Source organism: Sphaerodactylus townsendi, linkage group LG02, assembly GCF_021028975.2.
Source record: "Sphaerodactylus townsendi isolate TG3544 linkage group LG02, MPM_Stown_v2.3, whole genome shotgun sequence".
Lineage (NCBI taxonomy): Eukaryota > Metazoa > Chordata > Lepidosauria > Squamata > Sphaerodactylidae > Sphaerodactylus > Sphaerodactylus townsendi.
The window spans coordinates 107,206,860-107,220,275 of record NC_059426.1 but is presented as its reverse complement, the minus strand read 5'-3'; the positions used below and the strand labels follow the sequence as shown (position 1 = coordinate 107,220,275).

General features: G+C 41.3%; 1 protein-coding gene across 6 annotated transcripts in view; it reads right to left on the bottom strand.

The window, feature by feature from the left end:
* Positions 1-13,416, bottom strand: part of LDLRAD3 (low density lipoprotein receptor class A domain containing 3) — a 164,312-nt gene that overhangs the window by 106,114 nt on the left and 44,782 nt on the right. For 4 of the 6 annotated variants that reach the window (XM_048485613.1, XM_048485612.1, XM_048485611.1 and 1 more), the window contains exon 2: positions 4,531-4,677. The exons of 1 other annotated variant lie outside the window; for it this stretch is intronic. In XM_048485613.1, the coding sequence (XP_048341570.1) occupies positions 4,531-4,677 (147 nt within the window). Of the gene's footprint in view, positions 1-433; positions 492-4,530; positions 4,678-13,416 lie in introns of those variants that run through there. One more of the 6 variants, XM_048485614.1, reaches the window with a different exon arrangement.

Genomic DNA, 13,416 nt, shown 5'->3' with positions numbered 1-13,416 from the left:
GGTGACAGTTGTTTTGGACTAATTCTTCCAAAGTAAAAAGCTGCAGTTTAGGGAAACAGCCTTTTGGCGCAGTTAATCATTTTCTGGAAACAGTTGTGCACACCAAAGCTCTATAGACACCACAGCTTAAGAAAGAGAGAAAATATGGCTTAAACGAATACAGTAAATCCTCGGTTTTTGTTGATGTCAGTTATCGTCGGTTTTAGTTTTCATCTATTTTTTGTGTGAAAATGTCTCGGTTTTCGTTGGTTGCCTCGGATTTCGTCAGATTTCGTTGCTTTCGTTGCCATGCCACGTGACCTTGCTGCTAATTTCCTATGTATGGAAAACATTGCCTCGGTTTTCGTTGGTTTTGGATTTCGCCAATTGTTTTCGGACGGATTAACCAACAGAAAACGAGGTTTCACTGTATTTATTTTTAGACTTGTACTACCTCCTCCAAGGAGCAGTATATAAATGATTCCAAGTTGATCTTTCATCCAGATCCAAAATTGCTTAGCATTGATCTTTGTCAGGCATCTTCAGAACATCCTCTGGACAAACACAAAAAGCTTTGAAATGTCTCATAATGCATCTCTAATATATCGTATATTATGCAAATTCATCATGTATATGAAACCATAGCATGTTAACTACTTGGTTAAGAAAATATTTCTTTATACTTTTTCAGCCAGGTCTATGGTTGAGGACAGAAATGGGATACAACCAGCTGGCTCTCTTCTCCCTCTCCCCTTTGTCTTTCTCCCTTCTTCCTGTCCCCTACCTATCCAACTGATGAAGGTATGAATGTTTTGATTTATAGGGGATTATTATTTAAATCAATGATATATCCCCTCTTGATTATTATTCAAGGCACTGAGATATGAAGGAGGAAAGCTATCAATGATTTATAGTTTTATTGGATTTATAGTTATATTGTTTATTAGTTCAATTTTAATCTGACTATTGTAAGCCACCCTGAGCCTGAATGGGGAAGGGCAGCCTGTAAAATGAATGAATGAATGAATCAATACACACACACACACACACACACACACACACACACACACTGCAATAGATTATGGGTTTGGACATGCAAGTCTGAGATTCAACACCTTCAACACATAAGTCATAGAATTCTTACAAAAACAAGTGTAATGTTATGAAAGGATGACAGGAACTAGGCACTGAACAGTTTTTAGCACTGAATGCCATTAAAAGCACAATTTCAGAAGCTCTTAGATCATGATGATTTTCTTCACCTTTGCAGTGAAGCTACATACTAGGGCCGTGGTGGCGAACCTTTGGCACTCCAGATGTTATGGACTACAATTCTCATCAGCCCCTGCCAATTGGCCAACTGGCAGGGGCTGATGGGAATTGTAGTCCATAACATCTGGAGTGCCAAAGGATCGCCACCACTGTACTAGGGCATGGTTTGAGACCATGGATGATTGTCTTGTTCTAGCCATGATAATATTGATTCTTCAGGGCCTCTCTGCATCCTTCATATCTTTAATCATCAGCCCTTACTGGACCATCTCTGTAATGTGATGGAGAAGTGAGATCCCATGTTTAAGATGCATCTAAATATTTTCATAGTAGTTAGAACTGGAATTGGGTGACTGTACCATACACAAGTTATCCTGTGGGTATCACATATTATTACTATTTAATATTTCTAGAAGACACTCAGCACAGACTAATCATTGTGCTGACAACTTCTAGCTCTATTTTTCTTTTACATCAGTAAAATTATTTTACATTACATTAGAAGGTGCAGTAGTGCAGGGCCTGAGCTACTGGCTAAAGGTAGGATTGGTGAAATATGATAGTTATTGTAAAACTTAACTCAGACAAGTCCAAACTTTTTATTGTAGGTGTTCTTTGTAACCAGAGAATTATCAACACAGTTGTTATGAATGGAATCATAATCTACATCTATAAACGCGAAATACCACTGACTGACTCACTGACATCAAAAGAACTCAAAAACCACCGAACCTACAAAGTTGAAATTTGGCACACCAGTTCATTATGTGGTTTAGGTGCTCACTAAGAAAGGATTTTTCAAATTATTCAGTTTTACTCGAGTTATTACACATTTACTGTTTTCACTGCTCATCTCTGGCCATCTGCGCGAACATTCTAAGGGCAAACCAACTGCTCAGTCCACAGACATGCAGACATGCTGCATTCTAAGGGTGACAGTTAAACACTACCAGCTTCATGTCCTTCACCAAGGTGCGCCAAATGCACTCTAACACTGCCCTCCACAACGCATGCGAACCTATCCCTTCTGCTGAAACCGCTACAGGGAGAAGAGGAATTAAACACAGAAAGTGCTTTACACACTGCATTATAAAAAGACAACTACATGAAGCTGCTGCAAAATATGTGAAAACAAGCCCATCAGTCCACAGACAGGCTGTGAGGAAATATGCTGCACGTCACCCAAAAGTTCACAAACAGGCTGTAAAGAAGTATGCTGAATGTCACCCCGAAAATCATAGAGAGCCTGTGATGAAGTATGCGTAGCGAAGCACGGGTGCCCTGCTAGTCTCCCTATAAGAACAAGTCCACAGTTTGGGACTGCCCCTGAATCTGGCATTTACTGAGATTGGGCAGGGACACACACAGATGCAACCACATCATTTTTTATCCTCTGTGGTTGATATGCTAATCCCTACCTAACTTATAAAACAGAGATGTGCCACAATCAAACATGCTATGGTAAACTTGACAATTGGTTGTTTCAATTCAGTCTTTATGGAATTATCCTTAAAGATTTTTCAGAAACTGTAAATACTGCAAAATGCTGCAGGTTATCTGATTTCTGAGGCAATACATGGGCAGCTTATAATCTTTGGTTTCAGTCAACAACACTGACTGTTGCCCAATATTCAACATGCGCTACTTACTTTTAACATACGTGTTCTAGGTCCCAGCCAAGAATAACCAAGGAAATTCTTCTGCCAATAAGAATCAGCGAAAAGCTATGTATGAGGCCATGATCCGGTAACGAATAATTTAAATCCTTAAAGATACATAGCAGAATCTTCTCAGAGGTGGCAGTCTCACTATGGAATGTTCAGTTGAAACCTAGAGCCCAATCATTCTTTAATTTTATACAACGTTTACAAGGCATCTGAGATTTGTTGTGTCTCCTAGCATTTTGATTTTACTGAATCTTTTTTATAAAACACTGATATTTTATAGTGGAAAGGCAGACTATAAATGAAATAAAAAACAAAACTGACAACCCTCAAGAATTAGTTGAAATTCAAGCCGTATCAGAGCTACTTCTTTTGCTTTCGCTGAGCTCCTTTGTCAACTACAGGCCAATGCAGGAAATGAATCACCTGCTCCCAGGTTCTTTCCCCTGTATGTCAGTTTTAAATTTATTCATGAGACCAGTTAAGGTAGAAGACAGAGGTACGGGAAGAGGAAAGAACAGGATGATTATCTCTGCTTAGGTGAAATAAAAATGACCTACCTAAAACATTTTAATAATCTAATCCAGTTAGGAAGGGAAAGAACAGTTCCTCTAGCCACATCAATCGACAATCTTAACCCAAACCAAGTAAAGACGATAGTTTTATGAACTGTAGTTTTGCAGCTATTTATATTTTATTGGCAGTTACTCTGTTCATCATCACCAGAATCTTGCTATATCCCAAAGATAAAAGAATAGCATAAACATCCTGTGTGGTCAGTGAATGGCTATTGCTGATTTATAAGCAAAACATAAGTCCTTTTAAGCAATGCTTCCTTAAACGTATCCTTTTGGGCTTTACAGAAAGGAAAATGTAGACCTGTGGGGCAGGGATTTTAACTAACCCTGAGCCCCATCGTTCTAGCCTCACTCCTCCAGTGTGGCAGGCGAGGTCTGGCTCTGCCTGGCTTCCTGTATTTTAAAGGATTTCTTCTGGGCAGGGCAACTTCAGGCGCCTTTAAAGTCACATGAAAGGAGACTTGGTCCTTCAGGGGCTGAATAGCAAGTTACCATCCCTAGCCTTATATCGCTGTACCTCACCCTCTCCTACCAATCTTGATCCTCCTTGATCTGAGATTGCAAATGCCTTAACAGACCAGGTGATCGGGAGCAACAGCCGCAGAAGGCCATTGCGTTCACATCCTACATGTGAGCTCCCAAAGGCACCTGGTGGGCCACTGCGAGTAGCAGAGAGCTGGACTAGATGGACTTTGGTCTGATCCAGCTGGCTTGTTCTTATGTTCTTATGTTCTCCTACTATCTTAGAGGGCCCCTCCTCTGGCCTGTGCAGGCCTGAGTAGGGTAGGAATGCTGCCACCTGCTATATGAATGAGAAAGACACATATGATACTGTGAAGTCCTTAGAGAAAGGCCAGGATACCAGCATGATAACTAAATAAATGGTAATGCCACCTGGTTCAAGGCGGATGTTGTTGCTCTCAATACACAATCCAGTTATAGACGATACACAGCTAAAATACTTACTAAAAGTACAGGTGATTTTACACTGGTGAATCTTTCTATTAAAAATACACAAGAAAGCAGAGGACACTCACGACATTCCTTCTCATCACTTTCATCAAAGCAATCCGGCAGCCCATCACACTGCCAGGCTCCTGGGATGCAGCGTCCATTGCTGCACATGAAGTTTCCAGGGATATTGCATTCATTTGTGAAGTTATTCCAAGGCAAAAGTTGGCTCTCTGCAACAAGAACAGATCATGAACATTGTGTTTATACACGCTGGAACTGCTCCTACATCTGAAGTAATACTACTGGCAAAAAAAAGGACAAGACTAAGAAGCTGACAATTAATGGGAAATTCACACTCACAAAAGAGTCAGTATAGGTGTAGTGGTTAAGAGCAGTGGACTCTAATCTGGAAAACAGGATTTGATTCCCCATTCCTCCATATGAGCGGCAGATTCTTATCTGGTGAACTGGATTTGTTTCCTTGCTCCTACACATGATGCCTGCTGGGTGACCTTGGGCTAGTCACAGTTTTTCAAAACTCTCTCAGCCCTCTCTACCTCACAAGGACTCTGTTGTGGGGAAAGGAAGGGAAAAGGAGTTTGTAAGCCGCCTTGAGTCTCCTTACAGGAGAGGAAGAGGATATAAATCCAAACTTCTCTTTTTCTTCTTCAAAGATGCTCCTTGGTCACTTATCCCTCCTCCTTCTTGTGCCACCTCAAACCCTGCTTCTGAGGACATACATCAAGGAGGTACAATTTATGGAAAAATCTGTGGAAATCACCAGATTCTTGCTGCATGTGTAAATATACTTTCCATTCACACAAAGGGTTGATCAGACACAACCCAATTTTCTCCTGTTCTTCTACAAAATAGACAAGTAACTAAGGACTGCATTTCAAGCACACTTCAGCAACATCACTAAGGAATACTATTGAACTTGCATTAGACAAGCAAATGTTCAGATCACCACTCAGGAAGCGACCACTAGGTCAGACATACTCATTCTGTCTAACTATATCGCAGGTCTGCTAGTGAATAGGGATAATACCCTAGTGGGATAATCCCTCATTCATGGAAAAAGTTCAGGATAAGGATGTGATAAATGCATAGAATAAAACAAAAATACTTAGGATTTTGTCTTTTCCCTCTCTCAAGAAATGCATGCCCCAAACTAAGGCACTCTTATCAAGAATCCAAATGTAATTCATCAGGATTTACAGAGAAAATGAAATACTAGTTAAGAAAAGGGAGAAAAAAAATCATGTCATCTAGAAAAATTATGAAAATTATGAACTGGACATAAAATTTTATTTCCTGAACTGGAACCATGCTTAGAGCTGGTTCTCCTGTCTGCTGCAATACTTCAGCTAGAAGTCATGCTTGTTTCAGATATGAGATATTGTTTTAATGAGAGGTTCATATTTTGTGCCAGTTACTGGGCAATTTGCAGTAAACAAAGAAAAGGATAGCTATGGAAGAAAATTTGGAACACCTCATAACCCTGATAGTCATTTAATACTATTAACTTCAACAGAACTAAATATGCTTACATACAAATATTTCCATTTAAGTGAGCTGTAGGAGTATGCTTGCATTGCCCAGTTCCTCTTCAGCAGAGAAGGGGGCAAATCTGGTAAATGTTTTACCTGTATTAAAGCAGTGCTTCATTAGTATGTATCCTTGTTTGAAAGGGCTCCAAACAATGTTGGAACCCTTCTCAAAATAGGGGATATGGATCTTTGGGACACAGCAACATTTCTTGTGATCTTTCCAGATATCAAACAGATCATCATGCTGAAAGGATTCCTTCTTCAATGAGCAACTCCTTTTCTCCAAACAGAACCGAGAACTGGGGTACTAATCACTGACCAGTACTAATCTGTGTACGTAGAAAATGCATGATTGATTCTCCCTTTCACTCAACTTCATAATTTTTTGGTTGAGGAACATGACAGAAGTTTAAATAATAAAACATATTCCGCTTATACTCTAGGACACATGTGACATCCATTGTCACAGAATTCAGATAAATCAAAAAGATTTTGGATTGGGGAAAAGAGAAGACAACCCACAGGGTGACTTCCTCACCCACACAAATTTAGTTTAATCCAGTTTAATCCTGGGCGCAATATTATCTAGAAATGCTTGCAATTGATTGGATTTAAAAAGTTTCCTTTCATACTAAAAAGGCATTTTCTGTGCTTGGAAGAATTTCTTCACACTAATTCACACTGCAATGCTACTCAAATAAGTGGAACTAAATCAAGACTGAGGCAGATTCTGCATGGGCCCAGGAAGTGGCACAGCACTGGTGTACATGACACATGTGTGCAAGCTGCCGCAGCCTGTGGCAGCGCCTCTGCATGAGGCATGCCGCTTTTTTAAAAAAACCTACCTCTTCCTCTGTCAGGATTGGGGGACACACCCATGTGACCCTGGCAACGCCCTGGGGTTGGAGGACAGGAGAAGTTTCCCCTCATCTCCCCGATGCTATGTAGGAAGAGGAGGTAGGTTTTTAAAAAGTGGCATACCAAAAAAGAGGCGCGCCATTCGCCCGGCACCAGGTGGAAGGCGCTGTTTTATTTAGCGAGTCAAGTAAACACCAGGTGGAGGGGGAAGAGCGGCACTGCCTCGATTTGGAGCCGGCAGCCATGGGAAGTCCCCCCCCCCCCCCCCCGTGTACTTACCAGGCTGACGCCGGTGATTTCAGCCCGTGCAGAATCCACCAAACTACCACTTGAGCAGAGGTTGAGGAACAGTTTACACAAGAAGAAACTGGCAACTGCTTTCTGTAACTCTCAAGCAAGCCTCTGATGAGAAACACTAGCAACCATTTTCCATTCTTTCAATGTATCTGTTCCATTTGGTGGTAGAAAGTGCTGTCCCAAGTGACTTATGGTGAGGCCTGGTGGGGTTTTCAATGTAAGAGACTTCAGAGGTGATTTGCCATTGCTTGTCTTGGCATAGCAGCCCTGCACTTCTTCGGAGGTCTCCATCCAAATTCTGACCAGGGCTGACCCTGCTAAGCTTCCGAGATCTGATGAGATCAGCTAGCCTGAGTCATCCAGGTCACAGCACCTGTTCCATTTATACCCCGTTTTGGAACTGAGGGTGGTTTACTTGGGGTTCTCAGGACGTCTCCTATCCAGACACTGAAAACTAGAACTACTTAGCTTCACAACAGTTGCTTTATCTTTTCTAATCGTACCCTGAGATTCCAAACCAATAATGCAGGCTAGTCTTGTGCCTCTTTAGTATCAAGTCTGATTATGTTCAGGGTCAAATTGTTCATCCAGGGCAATATTTCAGAGCAGGGATTTGAGTGTTAATTATCTTTCAGTCTATTTCAACAGCATTTCATTATGCAGCCTTTTCTGGACAGTGCTTCATATAATTTTTAAACTCTCATTCAAAGTGTTAAATGTTTGTTGTACCCCATCTCTAAAATGGCTGCATTTCACAGCTTATACCAGGGATCTGAGCACACATTTTACACGCCAAATGAATCTCTTTCTGAATGGACTAATGTCTGCTTCCACATACCAACAAGCCCTCTTTATAAAATCTGAATAAGATATAAGAATCAGTAATCCAAAATGCACTGTGCTAGCTTAATCCCACCAAACATAAAATGGTTAGCCTTCATAGTTGGAGATTCTTGGTAAAATCCCCAGCCTTAAGTTTTAGCTGTCCCCACAACAGCTGTTGCCTCTGCTTGGACAGAGACAAAAATAAATACAGCCAAAGCTCACAGGACCTCTTCATGGTCCAGAGAAAAAAGAGAACATATGCCAATTTCAAAACAAAGTTTGCATGAAGGCTGTAGGTGGCACCAAACCAATATCAATTCCAAACAAATCCAACATGGAAAAGGGTACTAGGAAGCCCAAAAGTCTATTTCTTATATAAGAAACCAACTCAGTAGGCTAAGCAAAAAAGAATACCTGCCACAAACACTGAGAGAATCAACAGTCACATGTAATCCAATTTTTAAAAATTAAATAAACCCAACCAAGTCCTATAGGGAAAAAAAGATACTCTATACATCTGTTTCTCACCACCAAACAGGACACCAGTAGGTAAGCTTTTACTTAGTTTGCTCAATTCAGCCTATTTCTGACAAGAAAAAAGTAGCACATCTTTATGGAAAATATTCAGATGCTGTTTCTGCAGAGTGCTAATTATTTTTTTAAAAAATATATTTCATGCAATTTATACATCTTTTTTTCACAAAACTTCCCACAAGTTGAGCTCAGAATGACTTCCAAAAATGAACACACACAAATAATTCTATAGAGAGATTATACATTCACAGTAAAATCATCAGAAGTGAATAAAAAGAGATACCCATTAAATATACACATCCATTTCATTTTGTTATCTTCTGGCACCCCCAATAGTTATATGCAGATATGGTCAAAGGAGAGATTAAAATGAGAGAATTTTGGGGCACGGGAAAAGAAGAAAGAAGAGAATGAAGGGGAAAGAAGTAGAGAAGATGGAAACCTAGACAAATGTATAGAGAAGCACTGTCCTCAACCACAGGCCTGGTGGAATATCTCCACCATGCAGGGCCTGTCCCACAGGGCCTGAGTCACACTAAATAGAGAGTTTCACCAGGCCTGGGCCAGAGCAAAAAAAAAAAAGTCTGGCCCTGATCAAGGACAGCTGGATAATTCTGGAAACAGGGAACACCAGCAGATTGTTTCCCTGAGAGTATAATTCTCTCTGGGTGGAATGCCAGTTGTAATTTCCAGAACAATCTCTAGGGAGATCCTGCATAGAGTGAGTTACAGTAGTCTAAATGGAGGTGATCATTGCATTCATCATTGCAGTTTGGTCAGAGTGGGCCAGATAAGGGGTAAATGCCAGGCCTGGCAAAGGCAGAAAAATGCCATTCTCTCAGTGTTTATTATCTGGCCCTCCAAAAACATGGAGGCATCCGGAATCACATCCACTCTTGATTAAGGAGGGTGGTGATAGCTCAACTCCATCCTAGGAGGAGGATGTTAGCTTACCTTCATTAAGAGTGGGAAGTTGAACTCCCCAATCCAGACCACCCACACACAGCCACAAGACCTCTGTTTTTGCTGGGTTTAATTTCAAGCAACTCTTTTGTAGCCATTTCACCAAGGTAATCAACCAGACTGGGACAGTGCCTGGCTGCTCAGCCATCAACATATACAGTTGGGTACCATCAACATATATCAAACCAGCTGGATGAGGGGATGCATATAAATGTTAAAAAGAATTGGGGAGAGGATCACCCCTTGCGAGACACCACCTACTAAAGGGTATTGTGGTGAACCCCTTTCCCTGACAACCATCTTTGTCCTTGATCTCTGAGAGAAAAGACCAATTATTGAAAGACTGGCTTTGTAACCTAATGTTGGTCTCCATGCAGACGTATTAACCACTGCAATGGAATATCCTCAAAGTAGTTTCACTGCACTTTCTTGCTTCAGGCTCATGCGGCCAACATTTCCCCCTACCCTGCCCACACCAGAGGACTATTTTGGAATTTTATATGTCTAATTCCAAAGTGAGTCATCCCCAACAGGTCCGCATAAAAATGTGAAACTTAAAAAACCAGGGAGGTTAAACACTTTTAAATAAGTGTTGTTTGTGCATGCACAGACAATGCTTTTCAGTCACCGCCACAGAGAGCTGAGCAAGAGTTGGGCTGGAAAAAGAAGAAGGCCTTGCCACACTCACCTGAATCAGCGCCATGTGAGGTGACAAGACTGTGGAGATGGGGGGATAGAAGGTCTTACCACACTAACTCAAAGTAGCGAAGGGTGAGCCGGGAAGCTAACAGAGCTGGCTGGGGAGGGAAAATAGGCCCTAAACCACTATGGGGCTGGGAGAACATGAACACCTCCCCACAAAATGAGCTTCACAGGCATCACTTCTGGTATGGTAAATGTGTGCCCAAGATAGGGAAAGACCATCTGGACCAACATCATATGGATGTTTCCCCCCATCCACCCAGAAGGAGAAAAGAAAAACACTTGTGCTCCACAGCAAGTATTCAGTTCAGCCAGAATATTTTTCCTACGAAGTCTATGATGCCTCCTCCTAAAGACATCTGCTCCTAAACTTAATTTGCATTGGCATGTTCTGCCTTGGCATCTAAAAGGAACTTGCTACAGTGGAAATCAGCATGTGATTGTCTTACTTCTCCATCTGCTTCAAGTATTGTCTTCAGAGACTGAGTCATTGTTGGGTGTGACGTGGTCTGCAAAGGTTAGCAATGGGAACCATGTGTGTTTGTTCAGAGAGAGAGGGAGAGAAGACAGCTTTCACATGATGTTGATCCTCAGTACCTCATTCCAAACAGAGAAGTAAAAAAAAGCCTGAACTGAAATTTGCATAACTCAGAGTCCCAAAATGAGCCTCAGGCCACTACTATTCATAGAGTTCTATCCAGTGGTGGGATCCAAAAATTTTAATAACAGGTTCCGATGGTGGTGGGATTCAAACAGTGGCACCGCCGCACAAACGCACCTCCAGTCCCTATTGGGCAGGGAGGTTGCTTTAGTAACCCCTTCTCAGCACTCAGAAAAAATTAGTAACCACTTCTAAAGAAGTGGTGAAAACTGGTTGGATCCCACCTCTGGTTCTATCACCAGGGTGCCTCAGCATTGTGTCAAATCCATACACTTTGTTTCATAGCATTTCCAAAAAAGAATGCATTTCATATAAAAATATAACACTTAGGAGCATTTTCTGCAAAAACAAAGGTTTGGTCTGGACACAGTGCTAGACCATCTCATAAGGCACAATCTCCCCAGTGTTACCACACCACCCTGGCATAGCAGAAGGAGTACTTATTCAGAGGAGTCCCTGCCCGCGTGCCAGCCTAAAGTGTGATGCTGGTGTTGCAGAGATGGGGAGTCCATTCTTGGGCAATAGCCAGGTCTACCTACAAGGAACTTCCAGGAATTTTTTCTTTCTTTCTGTTCTCATGATCTCAGCTTGCTTGCCATACCAGCACATTTTCAGCTCCACAGCCAAAGAAGAATGTGTCCTCAACATGATACAGTAGCCCTGCTGAATAGATACTCATTTCAGCCACAAGAGGACCACTGACGACATTGTCTCCCCTGATTATCTTAACCCAGATACTCCCTTCTGTAACTAACTTCTCCTGACCACTCTATTGTTTCTCAAACAATCCATCTGGACATCTCCCAGAAGCTGTCCTAGTGCCTCCCAAAGGTCACCCTGACACCCCGGAAGGTGGTTCTTCACCCTATAAATATCCTACCCTCCAAAGAGCCAATCACCCAGTGCCATTGACATGTTTCCATCTTTGTAACTGTGCCCAACCATTGTCCCCTGGAACCAGATGCTGGTCGTTTGGTTCTGAACCCCAGAGCTTCTTCATGTTGCAATCAGGTCATATTACCCATATATATATCCCATATCCCTTTCTATATCAAACCTATTTTCCAACCTATTTATATCTTAGGAACTGTGTGTGTGTGTTTGTGTTTATTGCATGAATCAAGTGCTTATGAACCTCTCATCCCTACAATAAAGATTGTCAATTTACATTATATTCCCCTGTGTGGATTTTCTTTCAAGAGCTGATCTTCGTATACACTGGTATTAAAGATTCCCTACTAAACCTCTTGCAATATTAATAAGCAGTCTGCTCTAAGCTAATTTTCCCCACATTATTGAAAGACTGTGTCTTTATCCTGGGTAACACCAGGAACAAAGATAAATGAGTTATGGTGGCCCAAGTCTTATTTCAGAGTATATAGTCCCCAGTTCCTTATTCAAATATTCCCTGCATTCCACTTCACTGGTTGTTCCCAAGTGAAAACAGCTGGAGAATGACAAGTTGGATGTAAACTGCAAATCAAGGGTATACTTTCCAGTGTTTAACATGAGAAATTGTGGAGTTTCATGACATGTAAACCATGTTTTCTGACTGTAAAGTCCCTACCAGCCCAACCTGGATATATATAGGCTACTTGTAGCTTCTCAGTATCTGTACAAATAAATGCAAAGCTACTCCCTAATCTCACTTTGCATTTTTAGCCCTTTTGGCAAAGACTGGATTTGTACTTTAGAAATTACTCCTAAATATAGTAATATAAGTCTTAACTTTTTCAAAAGCAAGGCTGTGTACATATGGGGTGAAAAACCACACAGTCATCACAGCAGTGAACGGTATGGCAGATGATGGGAATGGTACCACACAACTAATTGCCACAAATTTCTGCATATTAGTGAAGGGGTATCAGCAACACAAGCTTAGTCTATTAAAATATGGCCAAGATTTTACTTCATGTTATTTGAAATGTTTACTTCATGTTATTTGAAGTGTTTAAAGTCTTACTTATCTTACTGTATGAGATCTGCCTGAAACTTCTGGCAAAAATTATTCAGGCATTTTGAGTGAGCTATCAGAATGTTGCTGGCCTTTTTCTCTCCTTCTCTTTTTCAGTTATATTAAGTGAGGCAGAAGAAGCGAACAGGTGCCTGGCTGTGGTCGTAGGCTGGACAAGGGCCAGTCAATAAACCCAATCCAGACAAGAACTCTCCCTAAAGATGAGAGACAGTTTAATGGGTTAGATCCAGACTAAATTTTCCCTAATAGAAGGCGAGGTATAATTTCTGCCAGTTCACCAGGACCATAATTTCAGAGAGTTCAATGAGATGCTACAGGAGTAGAAAAACAGGAAAGTTCTACTGATATTGAAAACTCAGCTGAGATCCAATTCACTAGTGGATTCATATTTACAGGGGGACATGCATGTCTCTTCTGTGACCTTGGCAACTTTGTACCCGTGGCAAACTTTGGTTAGAATGCTAGCATATTTAAACACTAGTGAAATGTACTACCTTGAGAGTGTGGTGGAGTCTCCTCCTTTGGAGGTTTTTAAAGACAGGTTGGAGTGTTTCTGCATTGCAGGTGGTTAGACTTGATGGCTCTTGGGGTCTCTTCCAACTCT